At 36.2% G+C, this 25532-nt stretch overlaps 1 protein-coding gene across 2 annotated transcripts in view; it reads right to left on the reverse strand.

The window, feature by feature from the left end:
- Positions 1–23322, reverse strand: part of rxfp1 (relaxin family peptide receptor 1) — a 40341-nt gene extending 17019 nt beyond the window's left edge. Inside the window, exons 1-5 of one of the 2 annotated variants that reach the window (XM_079630423.1) lie at positions 23064–23322; positions 20211–20360; positions 6470–6553; positions 2031–2136; positions 484–555 (exon numbers count right to left, since the gene is read on the reverse strand). In XM_079630423.1, coding sequence (XP_079486549.1) covers positions 484–555; positions 2031–2136; positions 6470–6553; positions 20211–20360; positions 23064–23106 — 455 coding nt within the window. In that variant the 5' untranslated portion in view covers positions 23107–23322. Of the gene's footprint in view, positions 1–483; positions 556–2030; positions 2137–2697; positions 2855–6469; positions 6554–20210; positions 20361–23063 lie in introns of those variants that run through there. The other variant, XM_079630424.1, reaches the window with a different exon arrangement.
- Positions 23323–25532: the final 2210 nt, after the last annotated feature.

The following is a 25532-nucleotide window of genomic DNA, read 5'->3' on the forward strand; positions in this document are numbered from 1 at the left end:
TTCTGAGATTAAGTTTGTTCATACACTGAAGCATCTGTCACTAGATCAAGTGTAGTGTAGGGCAAGGACAAAAATATGGGGCTGATTTAGTTTGACTCAGCTGGCACTTCTGAACGAAACAACTAGACGATACGCACAACAAGAGAGCATGACATGCAAACACACTTGAAAAATTCAACAGCTGGGGAAAGAAAAACATTGAGCCATTTTTGTCAGGTTAAAAAAAGACAAATCTCTCAAGTACTTCAGTTGTTAGCTCGCTCCTGTGGAGAGCACTGAATGTTTTATTCCACAGGGAGTGTTTAATCTCACTCAACATCTTCTCTATTTCACACATTTCTTACCACAATAGCGCAGTGAAGACCAGCAAGCAACGTTTTACTAAACACATGTGATAATGTCAAGGCAGCATTCATAGCATTACAGCATCCACACAGTCCAATGACAAGGTGGAGATATACTTAGTGAAGCACAGAGGCTTACAGCTTTTGAAGGCTCTGGTACGTAAAGAACATGTCAGCATTTAGCTTCCTCAGCCGGTTCCTCTGCAGAGACCTGCAATATCAACGAAATTGTCAAATTTACATATCAAAATAGAGCGCAACAGTCACCACACACTTTTACAGTTATCTAACAATAGACAGAACAATAGAAGTAAAATACGATAGTATTAGAACATTAGAACATTATATAGACAAAAGATAGATAGATAGATAGATAGATAGATAGATAGATAGATAGATAGATAGATAGATAGATAGATAGATAGATAGATAGATAGATATGAATTCTCTATCATTTGAGTGACACACAGTCTACACCGGATGCAGCGTGTCGTGACATGATAAATCCTGACAGTAAGCTGATGCCCCGTTCTGTTTCTGACGTGCTCGAAGCACTTGCGCTACTTCTGGCACAAAGGACAAATTGATTTTGCAACAGTGTCTAGTGTAGACAGCCTCAAGCTGTTACGGCGTAACGCGTCGGAACTACGGTTGCACCGGTGTAGACGTAATGTAGACACAATTAGGCACCAATCTACTAAGCAAACATATGATGTTAAAGGTATGCTATGGATTTCCTGACAACACTTCAGTAAAGTGATATCACATGAACATGGAGACATTGATATCGTCATTTAGATCATATTACTTTAGACTGATATGGCAATCTGCCATCGCACTAATCCAGTTAGATGGACTCATAAACCTAGGAATAACATGCATGTAACACACACACACACACACACACACACACACATTGGTTTATGAGGACATGTAAGAGTCCTGAGTCCTCGTGTGTGTGTGTGTGTGTGTGTGTGTGTGTGTGTGTGTGTGTGTGTGTGTGTGTGTGTGTGTGTGTGTGTGTGTGTGTGTGTGTGTGTGCGTGTGTGTGTGTGTGTGTGTGTGTACTTGAAATCAGAGAGTGACGTTGAATTTAATACACCTCGCCACATTCTCTGCATTACTGAAAGGTAGATGTGAATTTCACTGTTTGGCAGTGGCATACTAATGAACAGCGGAAAATCAAACAGCCGCAATACAGGAAATTGGTCCTTAATTAAGAAGCAGCTTCAACTGATACATAAATATGCATTTCAGATCCACATATTAAACTGCTAGAAAGCTTTATATCAGCCAGTTATTATGTGAATAATAGAGATTTTAACGAGGCACTGAGCGAAAAATGAGAACCAAGCTTCACAGTTATGTTGTGTGGAGAATAATATTGGCACGATTACCTTTAATGCAATTATCTCAGTTTTCACTGCTCACAAATTGAAGGCACTCAGTGTTAATTAACACTCAAAATCAAATACATCACACTAGTCTTGGATGCAATCATCTCTTGTTTTATAAAGTACTATTTTGAGACAAATCTTTATTCAATCCCCTACATATTCACCATGTAGTGTAAAGTAGAGTCAGCTTCCGTGAAGCCACAGGGCTTTGGCATCTCATGCACATCCAAAAAGTCACACAAACTCAACAAACTGCAGCCACGCTCCACACACAGGGCATGAAACTCACATCATGGTGACATTAATGGATACTGTGGGGACATCTTTAAAGTTTGCACCGTCACAGTCCAGCTCAAGGTCCCTGCACTGACACTCAGCTGGGACGGCCCCAAGCACTGCGTGACAGAAAGGGAGAGAAAGAGAGAAAGAGAGAGAATTTTAGATACACCACATAACATTTAAAAGAATTACAGCTTGATCTGCCATTAAGGTAGTAATATATAATATGTGAACCGTCATGCTGAACTAATAAGCACAAAATTATTGGTCTGTGTCAGCTAGTATTAAGGATAAATTCCTAAGAATCCCCAATTAGATTAATTTGAGCTCTCAATTAAATTTTATCTTTAAAGGTCAAGTGTATAATTCAATGTAAAATCGCAGCTTAAGTAAGCCATTGGTTTGGTGATGAATGAATTAATGAATGAATGAGGCATTTTATATAGCGTTACACTAAATACTTATTATTAAGTTAAAATTAAAATTATTAAGTAAATAAACTTTGTATGCAATTAAGAAAAAATCAAGTTATGTGGAATTGTCAAGTTACGGATGGTTTACTTAATTTTAAGGCCACGGGTTTCCTGACTTTTTTAAGTTAAGTCAACGGATCACTTTTTACAAATAAAGGACTAAAAGTAATAAAAGTCTATTTAATGTGAAGACTGAAAACAAACGTGTAATCTGATGGTGTCAGCAGTTGGACAGTTCAATACAGTCAGCCAGACGAGACACACAAAGTCTTTATCGCAGTTAAACAGAGCAAACAGTGCCCTAGCTGAAATCCAGGGAATGGAAATGCCTCGACCGGCCATCTGTGGCCCCACACATTGTTCCAATAGAGTCTTATCTGTATGGAACATTGGAGAAGGAAGTAAAAGCACAAAGACAGAACAAAATACGCAGGGAGGCGACAGTGAGAAAAAAAAAAAATTCTGACATACACCAGGATGGCTCACAGTGACTAATTTGGAGGGAAATGGGGAGAAGGGATGGTAATGAGGAAGGGATGCTACATTTGCTGGTAATGAGGGGACGAATACAGCAGAGTCATCACTACCAACATGGGCTGGATTTTAATTGGTTATTAAGGCCATTTTAGTGCGGGTTGCTTGGTTCTGCTTGTAGTTCATTAATTAACAATGTGCTGGGGTGCATGTAGGGAATGTTTCCATCACATCTGATATAATTGAAACTGCTTAAGCGGTTTTACTATGTAAATGACCTAAGTTCCTTGCAGGACAATATTAGTGACTTAGTCAATATTAGTTTGGGGAATCATAATTATGACACAAAAAAGGTCAAAATGATGATACAGTAAGTCATAATCATGAGATAAAAGTCATAATTACTATAATTGGCAACTCTTTAGTACATAATATTCACTAATAACTGTGCGTATTCGCATGCATATTACTAGCATATTGGCTGTTTATTAGTACTTATAAAGCACATATTAATGCCTTATTCTGCATGACCATATTATATATCCCTTAACTCTACCTTAGCAGTAATAAGGAGTTTGAGGGAAAACTTCTAGTTAATAGTAAATTATGCGTACCCCAATCTAAAGTTTGACTCTATATTAATTTTATTATTTCACATCATAATCTCTTTATGACTTAGTATGTCATAATTTTGACTTTTAAAGCTTATAATTATGACTTTATCCAAACTTTTTATGTCATAATTATAATTTACTGATGGATGATTTTTTTTCTTAATGTGGCTGAAATGGGCCTCCATATAAGTTAATGCTACCAGAAATGCTTAAACTTTAAAATAACTTCCATTGATTATTGCAAAACATTTTTACATTACATATAAAACACTGACATACCATTAGTTAATGTAAATTCATATGAAAACATCAATTCAATTTCGATTACAGTGGTCGTCAAAAAATTATCAGGATATTAAGTCATGTATAAATGTCATTGTATTAAATAGTAAAAGGACAATTATAAAAAAAAAACAATAGCATTGGCACACTTTTAAGGCAACACTAAAAAAAGGTAACACTTTATTTTAGTGTCCTTGTTACACGTGTTAAATGTAGTTACTATAATAATAAATTGTGTGCATAATTACATGCAGCTAAACCTAAACGACACCATAATCCCAACCCTAACCCTATAGTTCATTTTTATTACTCTGTGTAAAAATGTATAATTACACTGTAATATGGACACCTTAAAATAAAGTGTAACCAAAAATAAATAAATCATACAACAATATGGTTCCTAATTAAGACAAAATCAGTGCTTTGACATTTTCTGGTTGTTGAATGTGAGTGAACATGTCCATCAGGTCCATAATGTGATGATAATGTGTCCACCTGTGGTTCCTTTGCCTGCGTGCCTGTGTGAACTTGAGAGGAACTGACTTATATCCACTAAAAATCACAGCTTAAAAGTCACCGCAAAAATGGCTGAACACATATTGTCCAGTGTCATGTTTGTTTATTTGAGCTTTGCAGTGTCACTGCAATTTCACAGATTTTTGAGACACCCAAGCTCCACCTGAGCATGCATCTGTGATCAATACTGCCTATCACCTCCAACCACAAACCTATAAGCCTCAAGATATGAGCTGTCTAAGAGTTATTATGAGAGGTTGTCCTAATCTTCTTTCATTTCCTGCCCAAGTCTGAGAGTAATACAACTTTGAAACGATCAAACAGCCTTTTATAACTCATAAAAAATGCATTTAAAAAAAAAAATTTAAATGAGAGAGAAAACTTTTTTTGCACATAGGAGAAAAGTGAGTGATGTCCCAGCAATATGCAGACCGCGGCTGTCCATTCTAAGCTGTTAATCTTTCTGTCAAATCGTGTTTTGGCATCAACAGAGCATTACACATGACTCCAAACATCAAGCCTTAAAATCTCCAAACAGAGTAAATATTGATGACTGGAAAGGCTGTAATCACATAAAAGCACAGCAGGGATTCATAACGTGATGTTTGGGAATGATCAGGTGCTTTTGTTTGCTCTGAAGTAAATACAGCTGAACTGACAGCATCTGACAGGAAAATGTTGCTTGACACAGCAAGTCAGCCAGAAAACAGAATATCAAAGTGGGACATGAATCGACTCCTAAAAGAACATTAAGATTTATTTAACAGTTAGCATGAAAATCAACTGTAGGTTCAGTTTGTTTGTTTTGAATCATTCAAATTGAGCCATTTCAGTGAGCATACAAGCATCCCAGCTATAATATTATGTATCCACATGTATTCATTATACCCTTTAATTTCAAGACAATTGGCTGTTTATTAAATCTGGTGTTCAAGTGCTTGGATTTGCTAGAAATATACAGTATATATTTTACAGCTCTTGCATAGACTAATAAAGCTCTGCTCTAACAAACCAGTCACAGCTTATGAATACTAATTAAGTAATTTTCTCCATCGTACATTAGGATAAAAGCAAAATGCCTTAAATGAATAAAGTTATGATAGTACTGTACACTACCGTTCAAAATCCCAGAAGTACCTATTGGGGCAGATGTGACCTAATGGTTAGAGAGTTGGACTTGTAACCCAAAGGTCGCGGGTTCGAGTCTCAGTCCCGGCAGGAGTGAATGAACAGCTTACACTCAGTCTCAAGGCACCTAACCCCCAAAACACTCCCGGGCGTCGCAACAAAAATGGTGTGGGTGTGTGTGTTCAAAACTCACTGCTGTGTGTGTGCACTTGGATGGATGAAATGCACAGCACAAATTGGGACACTATCCTTGGCTACATGTCACGTCATTTTTACTTAAAAAGGTTTGGGGACAGTAAGATTTTTTTAAATGCTTAATTTCTATGCATTTATTTGATAAAAATAGTGTAAAACAGCAAATATCATTACAATAAAAAAATAACTATTTTCTTTGCATTTTCAGCAGCCAGTACTCCAGTCTTCAGTGTCACATGATCCTTCAAAAATCCTTATTTTTTTTCGGATTCTTTGATAAATAAATTTTAAAAAATGAATAGATGTTTTTGTAACGATGTAAATCTCTTCATTGTTACTTTTGATAAATTCAAAGCATTCTTGCTGAATAAAAGTAGTAATTTATTTTCAAAAACGCTCCCAAACTTTTGAACAGTATAGTGTATAAATCAAAACGATATCTCAGACAATCTTTTTTGACAACAAAATGGCTACACGTGCACTCGAGGTACTCTCTTAAACACCTTTAGCGTGCTTATTTAAATAATGTGAATGGCAATATACTGTACATGTCAGACTGAATTTTGATTTGAAAGTGTGTATTATTCTAACAGTCCATCTCTCACTGTTGTTTTAGCATGTGGAAGAACAAAATACAGCTGCCGTGTGTTAAACCAGATTGTACATACAATAAGTATTTCTAAAAGAAACATTCTCTACAAAGTTCACATTTTCTGAACTGTTGCAGAGCTTAAACCTCTGAAATATAAAAATGAGAGAATACTCACAGCAGGCGTTTGACTTAGTCCCAAGGTTATTACTGGGGATGCCAAAATAGTTATCAAAGAGATGTGGCCAACCATTATTGTCCCCTAGAAGAAAAAACAGGAAATAAAGGGTTACTCAATGAAACACACTCTGCTTGTCATTGCAAACAAAGCAATTTGCTGTGGCATAGGTGTTCACAGGTGTGACAGAGTATTGGCACAATGATGGTACAGCAAAGACCACAATAGAAAATTCGAATTGCTAAGAACCATTTTGCAGGGTCTTCGGTTTAACAAAAGTGCCTCCACTCCTTCACTCAGGGGAAGTTGCATAATACATAACACATTTGGGTTTGATCTTTTTTAAGAATCACGTTAACCTACTCAGCAACCCCTGCCAATCATCTTGACACTGGTTGGCAACTACAAAAGTTGTGGAGGAAATGAAGCAGCATCTTTCGTGGCATTTCCTGTCTCCCGACGCCTCACACTTAACATCTCCAACAACCTTCCGCCTTTCTCAATCCGCCTTCATCAGTCACTGTCAGGGAGATCTCATTTGTATTCTTAGGTATTCAAACGCAGTGTACATGTACACTATTGTTCAAGAGTTTGTTTTTAAATAGTTTTTCAAGGAATCAACACATTTTCAACAAGGATGCATTACATTGATCAAAAGTGACAGTTAAGATTAAGGGCCCTATTTGTACGATGATAGGGCTGAAACTAGCAAAAAACACTTGCCTGCACTGCATTGCGCCAGATATATGATGGTCCTAAGACTTCTACACTGTTAGAAATAAATGCTGCTCTTTTGAAATTTATATTCATCAAAGAATCCTAAAAAAATATCAATGTACACAACTGTTTTCAACATTGATAATACTAAGAAATGTTTCTTGATCACCAAATACGCAGATTAGAATGATTTTTTGATGGATCATGTGACACTGAAGACTGGAGTAATGATGCTGAAAAAATTCAGCTTTGCCATCACAGGAATAAATTACATTTTAAAATATATTAAAATAGAAAGCAGTTGTTTTAAATTCTTTCCACAATATTACTGTTTTTACTGTATTTTTGAGCAAATAAATCCAGCCTTGGTGAGCATAAGAGACTTACTTCAAAAACATTCAAATAATCAGTTTTATGCATTTATACATACACTGCAGACAATAATGCATAATGCATACACTACCTGTAAAGAATGTAATGTTGAAGCTACCGTAGACTCAAGCTGGGTTCTTAACGTAAAATTTGCTTTTACAATTTTTTACAATTCATTGTTATAAAATTTCAGCCTGACCATCTTATTAATAATCCAGCTGCCTCACTGAGCATCGACCTCTCAGCTCAAGTGTCAGTACAAGAGGATACTGACCTACCAAAGGCTAGTGGAGCCACACTGTCCCTCTGCATTTAATTAAACACTTGGATGTATGGGGTGGGATTGTATGGATGGGATAGATGGGATGGCTAGATGGATGGATGGACTGCAGATATTTGAAGATAAATTGAATAAACTAGTGACCAGTGGGATTTAACTGAGCGTCGACCACTCAGTCCAAGTGGTCAGCACAGGAGGATACTGACCTGCCAAAGGCTGGGAGAGCCACACTGGCATTTAATTAAACACATTCTGGGGATGGATCGGTGGATGGATGGATGGATGGATAGATTTATGTCCACAGTTGAGCATTTTAAGAAGATAAATTGAATAAACTAGAATGACTAGTGTGATTTACTTTGGTTCTTCAAGGTCAACAGGACCTAAGGTGCCCACATGCTGAATTTGAAAACAAATAAAAGAGGACACTTTCAGATGTATGTTCTATTATCCTTTAAAGTATAATAGAACATAACACACACTATATGCACGTGGTTGTAGGGACAATTAAAGAGATGTTCTCTTAAAAAAAGATTTGATGTAAAAAAATTGTGTTCTTTTATACATAATTTGTATACATATTTTTTGTTACTAAAATTGACTAAAAAAAATTTATCTCAGTAATTCTTACTCTTCTAACTGGTGCTCTTTCTGTTCTGTTTGAATATTATAACTTCAGCCAAATTAGACATGGTTAAATGCAAGCAAACTGCCCAAGAGAATGTATTCTGGGGTCATTAACAATTAACATATTTCATTTTAACTAGCGTTTAAGGATAAAGGAAATGTGATGCTGAAACAGCCAACACTTTGCTTGAGTAGCTCATTATCCATCAATTTTCTATGGTATTCCTTTCGTGTCATGTAGGTAATTGATTAAGCATGGGTGAAAATGCAAACGTTAATTAAACATCTAAGCAGTGGTACAAACACCTCAAACAGTCTTTGAGGTAAATACATTTTCCAAGAAAGTAAGACATGTTAGGCAGCCAATTTTAGATGACCCTATTTTAGACTTTTTATATTGTATATATACATACATCAAATATCATTTAATCTTAATATTTCATCAACAGAAAAAAAAGTGTTTGTTTGTGTTTGTTTTGTTTACGTCATACCATAATTGTAATCTAGTGGTGTGCATAGTAAGTCAATCTCTCATTTCAAACTGAAATGCCAAAATGGCAGGGCTGATGACTTTCATAAACTGTAATGAAAAAAAATGGATACCTGTCAAACATTCATAAAAATAACGAGCAACCTGGCACTCTAAAGAAATGCATTACTGCACTTTAAAACAATTTACAGGAAAAACAGAAAAAAACATACAGAAATATTGCGTAGAATACGTAGGTAACATTCGAATTGCATGATTTAGCATAATAACTCTTATCTGGCATCTCAATTAATATTCTCCCTTAATTATTACAGGTATCTTACAAACAGGGTACAAAAGGATATTATTTGAAAAGATATGGAATGATTTGAAGCAATATGAGGGTGAATAAATACTGACAGAATCAAACCATAAACCATTCCTTTAAGAGAACATGCTGTTCCTCTCATTTAGGGGTGGAGTATTATTTAAAAAAACTAAACCCTTACATCTTGCAATATTTTCCTCTACTCTATCACTCGGGGGGAAAGGCATCTCTTTTAACACTAAACTACACACAACGTGAGTGAACAGCATTCCAATAAGTGTGAATCCACCATTGACAGGAAATTTGCGTCCTAGCAAGGCTCTGAAAGGTGATTTCTTCCCCACCCAGCCTCATGTCACAATTACAGCAGTCACACTGTTGATTATACTGAGCAGCTGAGGCAGCCATTAGTAAAGACACCATATCATCTTTCCTTACATGAAAAGAGTGGAAACCCATCTGTAACTTTTGACCTCTTCATTGATTTTAAATGCACAGGGACTGTGCACTTCTATTACTTCTAGTTTACCCCATTAAACATAATAATACCCAATTGAGGGTATTTCCAAAGAAAGGCTCCCCACCACTTAATAATGTCTATTAACAACACAACATGATTGATCTGCGATACTGGGTAATATCTATTTAGTGGCTTTGTTATGATAACATGTTACATTAAAAACTGTAATGAAGATGCTCAAGAGTTTGCAAAACATATGAACGCTTATTGAGCAGTTACGCTTTTAAAATCTAAGCATCACCACACTGCATCTTTTCTGGCTTGGCAAAGGAAACGTAAAATGGCAAGGAAGATTAAGTGCTGAGGTAATATTTCCCCTTCCTGTGTAAAATTTAGATTAATGGCCTTGTTTATACGGCTGGTCCATGGCAAATTGAACAAAATGATTACAAAAACTATAAAGGTAACCACTGCATTCTAGGCATTCTACAAATAAACAGCAATCTAAAGAAATGAATGTCTACTTAATTGCTGCTATATATGGGAAGTAAATAAAATGAATGAAATAGGCTATATTTATTTCTTTATAAATAAGTATAATAAGTATATATATACAGTTTATAAACACACACACACACTCACCAGCCGCTTTATTAGGTACACCTTGCTAGTACCCGGGTTAGACCCCCTTTTGGCTTCAGAACTGCCTTAGTTCTTCATGGCATTGATTCAACAAGGTGTTGGAAACATTCCTCAGATATTTTAGTCCATATTGACATGCAGGATCACTCAGTTTCTGCAGATTTGTCTGCTGACAAATGCGAATAATCCATAATGCGAATCTCCTGTTTCGCCACATCCAAAAGGTGCTCTATTGGATTGAGATCTGGTGACTGTGGAGGCCATTTGAGTTTTAGTGAACTCATCGTCATGTTCAAGAAACCAGTTTGAGGTGACATGGTGCATTATCCTGCTGGAAGTAGCCATCAGAATTGTGGTCACTGGTCATAAAGGGATGGACATGGTCAGCAACAATACTCAGGTAGTTTAAACATTGCTCAATTGGTATAGGGGATCCAAAGTGTGCCACGAAAATATCTCCCACACCATTACACCACCACGACCAGGCTGAACCAAGGCAGGATGGATCCATGTTTTCATTTAGTTTACACTGAAGTCTGACCCAACCATCACAGAAGACATCGAGACTCATCAGACCAGACAACATTTTTCCAATCTTCTATTGTCAAATTTTGGTGTGAATTTTGTGAATTGTAGCCACAGTTTCCTGTTCTTAGCTGACCTAATAAATTTGACGGTGAGAGTACCATACAGTACGTATGTGTGTGTGTATATATATATATATATATATATATATATATATATATATATATATATATATATATATATAATGATCATAATATTATATACTGTATATCATATATATATATACACAATTATAGATATTCTTTAGGATTCTTTGAGGAATAGTTTAAAAAACATTTACATTATAAATGTCATATTCACCCGTAGTGTAAGTTAAGATGATATTAAGAGTGTTATTTTTGTGACACTGAAAACCTGACTTACATCTGTTTCATCACCACTGGATGTCCTGTATAAAGAGTGCCAGAGGAACATTTCCAGTGCTCCAATCTACCAAACCTTTCACTTTTAAATGATGAGAGAATGATGGGACCATTAGACATCAGAGAGAAAATTAGGGGCCCTCCCTCAATCAGGGCCAATTTCAAACAAAGACACCCCTCTACTTTCTCTCCATTTCATGGGTTTCTAAGTTTGACAGATTTTTCATAGGGTCAACGAAAATAAACGGAGAACCATGAAATGGCAGATTTGAAAAAGACGAGATGAGAAAGATAACTATAATTAATATGCCCAGGAAAAGCCTCGACATGTACACTGTTCCACATAGTGAGGTTCAGACAAATGATGACAGTGTAAGTAAAGTGAATGTTCACGTACGTGACAAATGCCCCAACCACATTCCATAACTTATTTATTAAGCTACATATCTGTGATCTATGATGCCGCAAGACTGTATCAACCCACAACCTATATCCTGTTATTTTTTTCAAAATTATAGTTTTATGAGGAATATAACAAAAATGTATTATTTGACAAACTACATAATAAACTTAAAAGACTTGCCTTTTTTATAATTTGACCACAAGTACACAGTATATAACGGTGTGCAATATGCTTTGAACAGAGTTATCTTTACACCAGCCGTACATGCCCTAAATTTACGTAAGAGAATATTGGCGATATACATACCAGTAAGCCAAAATTCTCACAATATACATGGGCACCCCTCTTTGCCTTAATATGTCAAACAATTTACCATGATTTATACGGTCAAATGCTTAAGAAGCAATAAAGCATAAGAACTGATGAGTTTTTATCTCTATATTTGTTCACAATTTCCTTTAGAGCATATACACAAATCAGTGCCATGTTTGATACCTTTGATAAAATGCTCCAATCCACTAGCTTTGTTATCAGAAAGCTTATGTATGGCGTGGTGTACCTCATGTGACATAATCACCATTGATTCCACCGAAGTATTACTCTCAATGCGCTCTACTTTATACAAATCAATGTGAATACAGTTAAATAAGGTACTATAGTGCTGTCGCCACTACTTTTTGTGTGAATTTTGTCTGCAATTTTAATTTTTAGCAATTTTGTCTGATCCGGAGATACCTTCAACAGTGCATGGTAAAGATGTCTTGCAGTTATTAAGAACTCTCACTTCTTTCCAAAAACCATTAACATTGTTACCTATGAGCTTCTTTGCCATGGAATCAGCCCTCATGGCCTGCTCATTTTTACATATAAAGCGAATGCCATACTTATATCTTGCATTAGTGAGCTTCTTATGCTCAAACACAGGACCTTGTCGAGGTCTACCAGCAATAGCCCATGATTTAGTGGCCTCCCGTGCCCACGTATGATATCCAGCCACAGACTCCTTCCAGCCAGGCTTGTTGTTATGGTTCTTATTTTTATTTTTACGTTTATAATAGGGCTTACTGCCTTCATAGAGAGCATGTACTATGTCAGCATACATGGAGCATATATCTCTCCAATGCTTCTCATCCTCACAATTAATATTCCTACACAGGATTGCATCTAGAGGTAGTTGGATATTACCTAATGACTTGTCTGTATGCATAATAGGCAGCAATGTCTTCCTTTTTGAATGTTGATTACCATCTATTATCTTGTTGTTCATGCACTGTCAGGTTAAGCTTGAGGTCGTGGAACACTGAGAACATGCAGCCGAGCATTGCTATTTCATAACACTGTGTCTAGACTGGACAAAGACAATAGTACCTATTATAGTCAGTGATACCACACTGGATGCGGCGCAACGCTACACGACAAACCCCCGACAGTAAACTGATGCCTCACTCTATTTCTGACGTACTCCGAGCTCTTGCGCTAGTTCTGTTACGATGGACAACTGGACTTGCAATGATCTGTCATGTCCAGTGTACACAGCTGGTCTCGTCCAGTTTAAACACAGTGTAACAGCGTCAGGAGTTCAGATTCTGGTGTGCTGATATCTGTGTGCAGCCCAACTTACTCATCCTTCAAACACATTCTCTGACATTACATTCACTGCATGTGCAAACTGTCAAAAGCCATAAATGGCATACTGTATTACTTAACAATGAGTTAATAGTCATGTACCTCAACAAGTAAAGTCATAACATAATGATACATTTGCAAATCATTAGCTAATGATTAATTAAAGCAGACAATTTGAAGTTGAAGTACATGGCTTCAACCCATTGTGGTAATTAACGCATTAATTTACACTATTAGTTAATAAAATATGTTATTAAGGAATTAACACATTATGACACAATAACAATTAATATATTACTTAATCTATTAATCATTTAGAATCTTGATTAGTTGCTGATGCAGTAATCATTAATTAATGGTTTAGTTATTCATGAGTAATACATTAACACATGATTATCTGTGCATTAGTTAAGCATGAATTAATGCATATTAGTGCACCCGTATTGTAAAGTGTTACCATTACTTTTTATGCTAGAACTGACAACTTTCATTGTGCTAACTTTAACACATTAGCCACATTCACGTATCATTGCAGACTTTTTAGGTACATCCAAACACAACTACAAATAGAGGAGACCACACACAAACAGAACTTAAATAATGAGAGAATAACAAGATGATTGATAGGTGCACAGCTGAAACTAATGAATGTCCATGACAACAAACTAACCAAGGAAGAACAGTACTGATTGAAAACAAGAGTCCATGTGGTGTGAGAGTGACACATCTCTTCTCTGATGACGTTTTTAATGGTGCGACATCAAGACATGCTTGTAATTCGATTAATTGTTCTTATTATTTTTTTTAATTGACTGTTTGTCTGTCTTTAATAATATTTAAAATGATATATTAGTTAAGTAGTTTTAGCTGTGGTATTGAACTTTGAATGAAGAATTGTACATTTCCACTGATATCTAAAATGTTTGTCATTACTGGCTGTTTTGGCAAAAACATGGCCTGTAAAAAAATATTTATGACAGGTACATTTTCTGAAGTCGCCAGCCATTGGCAAGTGTGGCAAAAAGTTATATATAAATATTGTGGCAAGGGGGGCGTGGGCGCAGATGCTGCAGTGAGAGAGAGAGAGAGGTAGGAAACGCTTGTAAGTGGGTCAAGTGCAAATGATGAACACCTGTGTCTGATTGCAGTGATTGGTGTGGAGAGACAGGATAAAAAGGATCCACAGAGAGTGTTTGGGAGAGAGAGACCTGGGAACTCGTGTGCATGGACGGAGAGACGCAGACAAAGAGAAATTGATTTGAGTGATTTTGTTATGCTGTATTGAGATACGGTGAAAGCGCTGTGTGCGCAAACTTTTGTTTAATAAGAAAAGAGTTGAATAAAAACCATGAGTTCCTGAACTGCCGACCCCGTGTTCTTCTTCCTTCCACTCCCGCATCTTCTGAACCTTACCACACACACACATATATATATATATATATATATATATATATATATATATATATATTAATTATAATATTAACACCACACACACACACACACACAAGTTTGTTGTAGGGCAAACTAATGAATACTAATGAGATCAGGCTGCACACTATAACCAAGGATTTTAATTGTTAGAAACCTCTTTTCTTTGCTGCAGAAGCACAAACTGCTTAAAACATTCATGTAATCATGTCTAGACATAGAAAAAAAGCTGTTTAGGTACAAAAACAATCATCATCATTACCGCCCATCAATCGCTCACAGATCTTTTCATGTTTATTAAACACTTTCATTTAGATATAAACAAAATGGCCTTCCTTTACATCTAAGATACAGTCTTTGATACATATTTCATTAAAAATACACTGAGCGTTTGTGAACATGAAAAGATTTCCATGGTTCCAGGTCTTACTATTGTATGACTTTATTATTCTATTAATGCCCACAGAGCTGAAGTCATCATTAATTCATCAAATACTAAATTACTACATTCACCAATTTTAGATAACATATCTGTACAACGAGAGAGCAGCAGGTGTGAGTTTGGCCTGAAAATCAGCAGTGAAGCTTCATGTGAAAACCAAATTTCACCCTGTGGTCCTTAAAGGAGTAGTTCACTTTCAAAAAAAATAAATTCTGATCATTTACTCACCCTCATGTCATCCAAGATGTCCATGTCTTTCTTTCTTCAGTCAAAAAGAAATTAAGGTTTTTGAGGAAATTATTCCAGTATTTTTCTCCATATAATGGTCTTCAATGGCAACCAACGGTTTGAAGGTTCAAATGTCAGTCTCAATGCAGCTTCAAAGACTCGACGCGATCCCAGCCGAGAAATAAGGGCCATTTTCTAAAAAATTATATACTTTTTAACCACAAATCCCCATCTTGTACTATCTCTGAGATGCGCCACACATTACGTTGAAAAAGTCAGGCGTGACGTAGTCGGAATTTACAAGTTTGGAGTAGGAGGACCGTTCAAAGTTATTGTATGTTGAATGACACATATTTATATGTATTTGTGTCAGTTTCTTAAAATGGTGCTTACGTGTGCTTATCCTGAATGTTTAACGATGTCATGCGTGACCTTTCCAACGCGATGATGTAATGCATGGCCAATTGTGGTTAAAAAGTATAATATTATTATTTATTTATTTTTAAATGACCGATCATTTCGCTAGATAAGACCCTTATTTCTTGGCTGGGATCGTGTCGAGCCTTTGAAGCTGCATTGAGACATTCAATTGAAGACCATTATATGGAGAAAAATCCTGGAATGTTTTCCTCAAAAACTTTAATTTCTTTTCGACTGACGAAAGAAAGACATGGATATCTTGGAATGACATGAGGGTGAGTAAATGATCAGGAAATTTTTATTTGAAAGTGAACTAATCCTTTAACATTACACCACAGCCCAAAATAAAAGTACTCTTTTTCTCAAAAGATCTCACTTTCAATGAAGAGCTGTGATGTATTTGCAAAGGCCCTTTGATCATTGCCATCTAACTCCCCAGTCAACAAAAGGCTGATTAGTTTGACTGTGTTACTTACCCCATTGGAGTTCATTAATTCATTTATGTCTGGTTTAAAAAAAACTCGCAAAATGTATAATTATGCTGCTTCAACAAACTTTTAATACTGCTTAAAGAGTACGTGAGTGAGATTGTTTCTTTAAGAGGATCTATTTTGAAGTATATTGCACTATTCACCTACTCCTCTATGAAGTACTGGATAAGCACATCTAAATAAAAATGTGTATAATTTTGTAAATGTTTAAGTACTCTATTTGCATAACCTAATTATATAATTTGTGTGATGTATTTTTTATCCATGTTGGATAATGAATATCCAAAACATGCATACTGCATTAAGATAATATAACGCATTTATATGTAATAAGACACATACTTCAAACTGATAGACTCTTCTATCCGTGTGTGTTGTGTTCTGTGTAGCACGCGGTTTGTGTTATATCGGCCGTGTGCTTTCTTTTTGTCTTGTGCTGTGTAGCACATGGCTTGTGTTTTTCATTGGCTGCATGCTTTCATGTTGTCATGCATTTTGTGCCGTTGAGTGCTCTCATTGGCTGTGTGCTGGTGTCTTGTTTTAGCACATGGCTTGTGACTGTGTTCACTGGCCATGTTCTCTTGTTTTTGTTTGGTGTGAGCACATGGCTTGACATGTTTGTTTCTATGTGCCATGTGCTCTACTGTCTATTGTCTTAAGCCCGCCCTTCTTGTTACCTGAGTATTGGTTTATTTGCTCCACCTGCTCTCTTGTTACCCTCCTGACTTCCTTCCATGTTCATTCTCCCTGTGTGCTCAGTCCTGTGCCAGATCGGCATCTTATGTATGTTGTGTTTACCTGCTTCCTGCCAAGTCTAGCTGCTGGTTCTGGTTTCCCCCACAGGGTAGTTTTTGTTTGTTTTATTATTATTGTTATTTAATTAATTAATAAACCCAATTAACTCCTCGGCCTCAGGAGTCCTCGCCTCATCCCTTCCTCAAACCTGACAGTGCAAGGGCAAATGCCGCCAACCTTGTTTTGCTTTGCTGAAAAATCCTTTAGTTACACATTTCGATAATGGAATTGTAAATAAGTTATAAATAATGACTCTGTGATTGGGATGTGATGAATGGACATTGAATCAATACACAGCGTGGCACCTTATTAACATTGCAGTCTGCATTTTAAGCCACGCAAACTAAATTGATGGGATTTACTTCTCGTGTCTTCCTAAAATAAACCCAAAATGACATGTTCAGCATATGATAATTAATTATGATATGTTTTTTAAATCCTTTAACCAATCCATCAGAGATTACAGCATTTTCAGCAGTTGCCTGGAGTCACATATCCAACTGTGCATCATGACCTTGTTGATTGGCTGTTCTTTTAAACTAGAAGGCCATTAATCAAATACTGAGAGGGCTAATACTTGTGGCGGGGGGGGGGGGGGGAATCATACAGCACATCTCTTTAATATATCAATTGTTTTTTGTAATAAGAAAGCTCTTCTGGAAAAAAAATTCTCAGCAAGGTTTCGAACTGTTACAAATACGTTACAAGTATAAAATACACCATAACTTGCTGAAGGTACTTTTGGCCTAATAAACAGGTGGGATAACATAGCAATTTGTTGTTTGACAAGATTAATTTAATGCTTTGTTTATTTGGTATTGCAAAACTCATTATCAGAAGAAAGCTTGTTGAGACATTTTAGATTCCCTGGATTACTGAGAAAGAATCCAAACTCCAAATGACAGACCCAGTCTCAATCTCAGCTAACAAAACAATCCAATTTAACCACCGTTAAAACAACTCACAAAAGATACAGGAATTATGTTTTCTAGAAGAGGAAAATCCACAAATTAGGAAAAAAGCTGACAAAATATTATCTTGAATAGGCTAAATCACAGCCATAGTGGATGACTGTCTGAGGTCCGGCAATCTATCTTTAGTTTCTCAGATTAATCCGATGCTAAATCAAAGCTACACACCATTAGTGATGACAAAATGTATATGATCTCACAGATGAATAGTCTACTCCTGAGGGACTTGAATTTTACAATCTGACAAAGCTCTTGAGGTTCAAAGCGTTCATGGCAAACATGACAAATGGCTTTCTTTGTGGCGTCACCCAGTCAAAATGTGTCTTTCATCCCCATGAGAGAGCAGATGAGAGAGAGACAGAATGAGATTGACTACGAGTGGGCCCGCATCCCGCTTTCGTTTTATATTCAATTGTTTATACAAAACTTCATTATCTATAAGATCTAAAAGGTACTATTTCTTCTCTTTCTCTTTCTTGACTTTCGAAAGCTCAAGTACAGCTTATCACTGGTCACTTGGCCTTTCATCGATTCCCAACTTTTCGGAGAACAGCGGGAGAAAGCATCTCTATGCACGCTAGGTGCTAAGGATAATTCATACCTACAGTTTACAGAGATATCCGTCAGTGACCTTTCTGGCCCTGAAAAAGCTTTGATAACTCAGTTACGACAATGTGAACGTGATAAGAAAGGTGGGAGTGGAATCTCAAACGCTCGGAATACCAATCTCAGGGATTTGGAAAAGCATTAGAGGATTTCTCACTTCCTGTCTATCCTGTTCTGCTCGACTCAACACACAGGGCTAAGTAAATGTCTTAAGATATTATGTACAATGTGACATTTCCCTTCGCCCTGACCTTTTACAGTCTGGTGCCGATGCGAGGCCTTTTAATCTCCCCCTGTTCTCCATCGTACAAAGGCCGCGAAAGCGAGTAAGACAAGGTTAAACATGGTGCCCACTGCTGTAGGGGCCAAATGTTGACACTTAAGATTGAGTTTGATACAGTCGCTGTGACAGATGCTGTGAGACAGTTGCCAAACAGCTGGGCATGCTCTGTTTCTGACAAGTATGACATTATCAAAACTGCCTACATAACATCTAGGGCCATTATAACATGTTGTGACATTGCTGGAGCAAATGATCATAGAGGAATCACTGGGAAATTACCACCCATTTGCACAGTGTCTTCACAAGAAAAACAGCACTGTAGGTTTTCTCTTGTAAAAAAATAAATCATCTGCAGGTAGTTGTTAACAAGTCAACCAATGCTATTTGATTTTAATGTGGGAGGACAATTACAACTTAGTTGTTTCTTCATCAGTGCTTTTTCAGCAGATAACTTTGAGGACTAGAAGATAATCCTGCAGGGGGAAAAAAATAAATCAGGGCTTGATAAACCATGATAAACCAAATTGTTTCACTGATAGGCTTGCCATTATTCAGGGAGATGGATGAGATAATAAATGAAATATGACAAACTGTGCAGATGAAAATTTCAGAAATCTTTGTTTTAATTTAACTGATTGTGTATTAGTCAGCATCCAGCAATGAATGCAAACTCAACTGGCACATGGTTGCACCTGAGAAATAGACAGAATAGCACAAAAATCAAAGACAATATGCAAAAAAGAAGGATAGAAGATAAAATCAACCCATATACTATGAAGACCTCACACCTGATCTCTATTGCTGAAATACTAAACACATTTGGTTTCTTCCCCTTTCTCAATGTGTTTCATTCACTTGTTTCGTTCATGAATGAATCAACATTTTTGAATGACTCACTTGCAATAATTCAATGACTCATCTTTCTGACTGAATCAGTGTTTTTGAAAGAAACCACCAGCTGGATAACCATTTAACCTGCAGAAAGAGTCACTGAAAAATCACTCATACACAGAAATAGAACGGTCGATGTGTGGTAGCCTATTAAAGATCTGTACAATGTAGCGTAAATATTGGTGTTGTAAGCCCAATACCACTGGCTTATAGTAAAATTCAATGTAAAATGTATGTAATGTAAACTAAAATAAAAAGGTGAAGAAGCACACAAAGTAAATGGCAAGAGATAGACAGTAAGGAATCTGAACTAACCACAATTCTCCTCGTCTGCCTGATTTCCACAGTCATCCACACCATTGCAGTGTAGTAGCTGAGGAAGACAGGTACTGAGGTTTCCACAGGGGAAGTAGCCAAGCGGGCAGTGAGCCGGATCCTCTGATACATTAAACATGGTCAGCACCACTTCAGAGGAGACAAATACAAAGGGGAAGAGAGAAATTGAGCATATTCAGTCTCAGGTTACACTGTTGTATTTGTCTGTTTCTTGCGCTATGAGATGTAACGTCTTTTTTACAAATATTAAAGAATATTAAATTCTAATTTGAATTTTAACTATTAGTAGCCTAATTAATTACTAATTTCAATTTCAAATATGTTCAAACATGTCAACTTAAAATGTCCCCATCCATGACTTTTAACATGATATAACATGTTTTCAAAGATAAATAATGGCAGTATGTAATAAAAATTAAAGATTGAATTGAAAGGTTCTGTAGGTTAAACACACTTTTGACAACTAGTACAAGTACAACTAGTCACCACTGTATAAAAACAGTCAATGACAAGATTGTTAAATTACGCATACATTAATATATTCAATATTAAAATATACCCACTTTAAAGAATTAACCTCACAAAGCTTCTGCACTAGATAGCTACTTTTCTCATGATTGATAAAAATCTAAAAAAAGGTTTTATTCTTATTCTCCACTCGATGTTTCAACCTTTATGTATGACTCAGATTACTGAAAGTCATTCTCAAAGCAATCTATAGATATATGAATAAACATCCCAACAGAGGAAGTAGATGTGTGTCAACGTGAAGAATTGCTGTAGCGTAGCAAAAGCTTGGAGGCAGACTGTGCAGGGCTATTTATCACGCAGTAGATTTTTTTCTTCCTTACTTTCTTTTTGAATGTGAGTAAAGCAGCACAGGTCTAGGCTGAATTTATTAAACATGCAGAGAATTGATATATACTTCAAAGCATCTTATTGATAAAGACTGTGAAAAGTTTATAGAAAATACACAACACTTTCAGCATAATGGATGATTCTGCACAGCATGTAATTCCAATCCACTAAAATACATATTGCAAAAATAAATAAGAACTATTATGAATGGATGCCTAATATGTATATCCAAGATTGTGAAGATCTCTGTAATGTTTCCGAGCTGAGGTAAGTGTGAAACTAAATGTTACTGCAAATAACATAAATAATAACAATAATTAACATTATCTTAATCAAATCCTAATTAAGATAGCCTACTTTCAACGAATAACATCGTTTTGAAAGGTAAAACCCTTTTTTGTTTGAGTGGCTTGATATTATGAAATTTTCCATTGAGATATTCTGTGTTGGGTTTCTAGTTTAACCAATAAATCAATACTGCCATAATGCACCGCTTCTCATAGCATCAGTTCTATTTGCAAACCACACAAGCGCACGTCCTGCTCCAGTTCTTAACTTTTATTTTTTAAGCAGTAAAAATCCATGAACACAGTTCTTTGAGGACTTGACTTTCGTCGCAGCTGTGTTGAGTTGCTTGGATCAAGAAATGGAGTTTATCTGCTTTTGAGTGCTTCTTATGATAAATCTCACATCATAAATACAAATGGTAGAACATAAGAACAAATATGTTGTTGTTATTATACAGATCATAGATAACGAATAGGTATTTAAATACACATACACATTTTATTTTATTTTCTAATGGGACTTTCTATATTGACTTCTATTGTTTATACTAAGTTCATTATATTTCCTATCCCGTGACCCCAACCCTTAAACGTAACTTTTTTTAGCATTTTTTTTATTTTAATTAAAACATTGTTTAGTATGTTTATTCAGCTGGTTTTCCTTGTGGTGACCGTTGGCTGGTCCCCTCAATGAAGGCAACATCTGACCTACTCACAGACTACTACTTACACACAAAAAATGCATAAACAATTTGTGCAAACAAGGGTGTACATGAAAGGAAAACATGGGGTGTGTTTCAAACCCCAAAGCTGCCTACCTAGACAGAATTTTGGGACATCACAGGTGCATACAATTCTTTTGCAGAATTTTGTCACATGCAGCCTAATACGATGTACAGTATAACATAGGCAGGATTTCCCAATCCCTGTTCCTTATCATGTATTTTAATATACGATAGCAATATTATAGTGTACCTCGTTCACCCTGCTTCAAAAACTTATTTTAATAAGTGAATACTGGAAAGCATGTGTGAATTAAGCCAATTCAATTATAACGATATGAAGTAGGCTAAATGTTTGGTGGATGCATTAAAAATGTCTTCTTCTTTTTTTCATAAAGGTCTAATTTTTATTGTTTCAACAACGTTTAAACTTTAAGGGATTCTTTGACAACACAAAAGTTAGATTACAAGTCAAGTTAGACACGCGCCTTTGCTTGAGGAGGTAACCATAGTAACAGCGACTTGACTGGGCTATTGCCCGATACGTATCGGAGGGTAGATTAACAAAACAAAAACATCCTATTTTAATCACGTAATTATTAGGGATTTACATATCACAAAGTCCTAGTGTTTTGTGCAATATGTCTTCAAGATCAAACAAAAACGTCTCTAAGGCTCCAAGAAGAACCTCAAACGAATGCACGAAGAAAATAACTACAATGTCACAGAGTTATTCGCACGTGGCCGAAAGGGTAACAGTAAAAATATATACATTTACCGGCAATATACCAAAAGCAACGGAATATGCATCAGTTTCCATAAGGGGCAAAAAAACTATTTTTGAAATTGAAAAGTAACAAAATGATAAACTGTTAATAGTGAAAGTTGATTTGAATGTTAAACATCATGCTGCTTTCTCTATTAGAATGTATGAGGAAAACACCAGGTGAAACAAAATAACTCACCCGACACTCCACACATCAAGAGGCTGGTGATGTGAACTTGCATGGCAACGGCGACTGACGATGTGATATGATATCCAACAACAGTTAAAACCCTCTATCTTCCCCTGACTGATACAAAAAAGAGAGTTGTGCACTTCCTGGTTTCCACCCTCCTCTAACTAAGAAAAAGAAAGTTGAGTGCGAATTGCACGATTTGGACAGGTCCGGCTGTTCCGGCGAGACGCTCAGTGCACTCCTGTGCGCGCGCGGTCTGAGTACGGAGTGCAGAGAGAGCGCGCACATGCACAACGAACAGAAACCTGGGGGAGGGACTTACTTCAAATTGAACGCTTTACTTCAAATTGAAAAACGAATGGAGGGGGTGATGCTAAATAGATCTGTGTTCTATGTGTTCTAAAATGTTCTATGTGCACTGTTCAAATTCTGTTTAAAAGTAGCCTAGTAAAAAAAGTAGTTGTCAGTAAAAAAAATAAAAATAATATATAGGCTATATAATAGCTATTAGCCTATAATTGAGCTGCAAAAAAAGCAACAAAACAAAAAACAAGTTTCCTTAATCGGAAAATAATATAATAGATCTAACATTATATTTCATGTAACTTTGCAGTAAAATGTAGTTAAATATCGCCTCTTTTATGCTAACTTAGAGTGAAATTCCATAAACTGACATCCAAATCCCTGTCCAACACCATATTTCTTTATTTCTTTCTCTTTCTTTCTTTCTTTCTTTCTTTCTTTCTTTCTTTCTTTCTTTCTTTCTTTCTTTCTTTCTTTCTTTCTTTCTTTCTTTCTTTCTTTCTTTCTTTCTTTCTTTCTTTCTTTCTTTCTTTCTTTCTTTATACATTCTGCTATGTTTTTGTCTCGTAGACTATATATGTAAACATCTTTTACGTAAATAAAAATATATTATTCAGGACAGTACTAAATAAAAAATAACATGCATTTTGTATGATCCCTCTTATTTAAAAAAAAATAATTTAAACTGTAACCTATATACAGTTTTAAATAGTAAAATATTGTAATGTTTACACTTTTACTGTATTTTTACAGGATTAATCTGTCAACCACAGATGCCAGTTTTTTTTTTAATGACAGCATTTCTGCCCCTCCCTCATGTTGCTCTCAAAATGATGTCTAGACGACCTTTCAGCAGGACAATCTTCATGACTCACCACACTGTCTCTGCCCTGTAAGCACTGCCCAGTTCACCCACATCTATGACTTTTCATGAATGGCAGTGGCATTACACCCTGTCTGAAGAAACATTGTGGCAGCTTGTCCTTGTGCAACAGCCAGAACTTGACCTTCACACAGTCAGGTCCAGTTCTGGGTCACCACCAGCACAGTGAGAAAACTTTCCCATGCCAGACATGGTGATCAAAGAGGACTGTATAAAAGCCACACTAGAAAAAGAAAAACTGCAGGGTTTCTAATGTGGAACATAATATAATAATGCTAATTTGTGCTATATAAAAGAAAGATACTGAGAAGATAAAACTTGGGGTTCCCTGGGTCTGTAAAATCTTGACAAATCAGAAGAATATGAAATAAAATTCAACTTCAAATATCCAAATGAGCCCTAAGTCCATGTTCTAGACGTATTTGGGGTTGTGAACAACCTGCGGGCACTGGCCATTGGGCTAGTTTTTTTGTGTTGACCTGCTGGCAACCCTGATCTCTTGCTTCATTTCCCCAGAGTTTTGCTACACACACTATAGGGCTGCAAGCAGAGAAAAATTCTGAATCAATAGCTAATTTACAGTTAACAGCCTGAATTAGGGAGCTCTCTTTAACTTCCCTCTCCCTCATGACCCAGTGACGCAGCCTTCTCATTAGAAGCGGATATCTCTTGTGTACACATGAATTTAAAATATCCTTTTTGCTTACATTTGTGTTCATCAGTTTGCAAACAGCTGCTTGTTCATTGGGAACTAGTGTACACAAAAAAGATGATTCTTTAAAGGTTATAGTAACAGTTCTTTTTTAGAATATCATTTTGAAGAAACATTTTATAGGTTCTTTCACATACTGCCCATTCACAATTGGCTACTTTTAGCCTTCAATAAACTTAATTGCTTTTACTTAAATGGAAAAGACACACTGTGACTAAACTCAAAAGTGCAACCAAAAGACCGAACTACTCTCCGCCTAATCTGACCTGCATGTAAACATTATGGGAAGCGCTTTGGCCAGACGGGATTTAAACTTTGTCGGCTGAAGAAGACAAGTTTGGTGTTAAGATGAAAAACATACTTAGCACAATGTTTTCTCACCATTCCTGATTTCTAACATGCACTTCGGCTATGCTTAGACTTAGAGGCACATCCGGTTGTCATTGGCATGTGCCAGTGGATAGTGGCAAAGTCTTTGATAGTGGCTTGTGCCACTGAAACTTTTTTCTGTTTGCATAGGATTGACAGTTCAGCTGTGTCATTTGGAATTTTAAAAGATATTTAGAATAGTTGCCAC

This window comes from Phoxinus phoxinus (assembly GCF_949152265.1).
Source record: "Phoxinus phoxinus genome assembly, chromosome: 12".
Taxonomy (NCBI): Eukaryota; Metazoa; Chordata; class Actinopteri; order Cypriniformes; family Leuciscidae; genus Phoxinus; species Phoxinus phoxinus.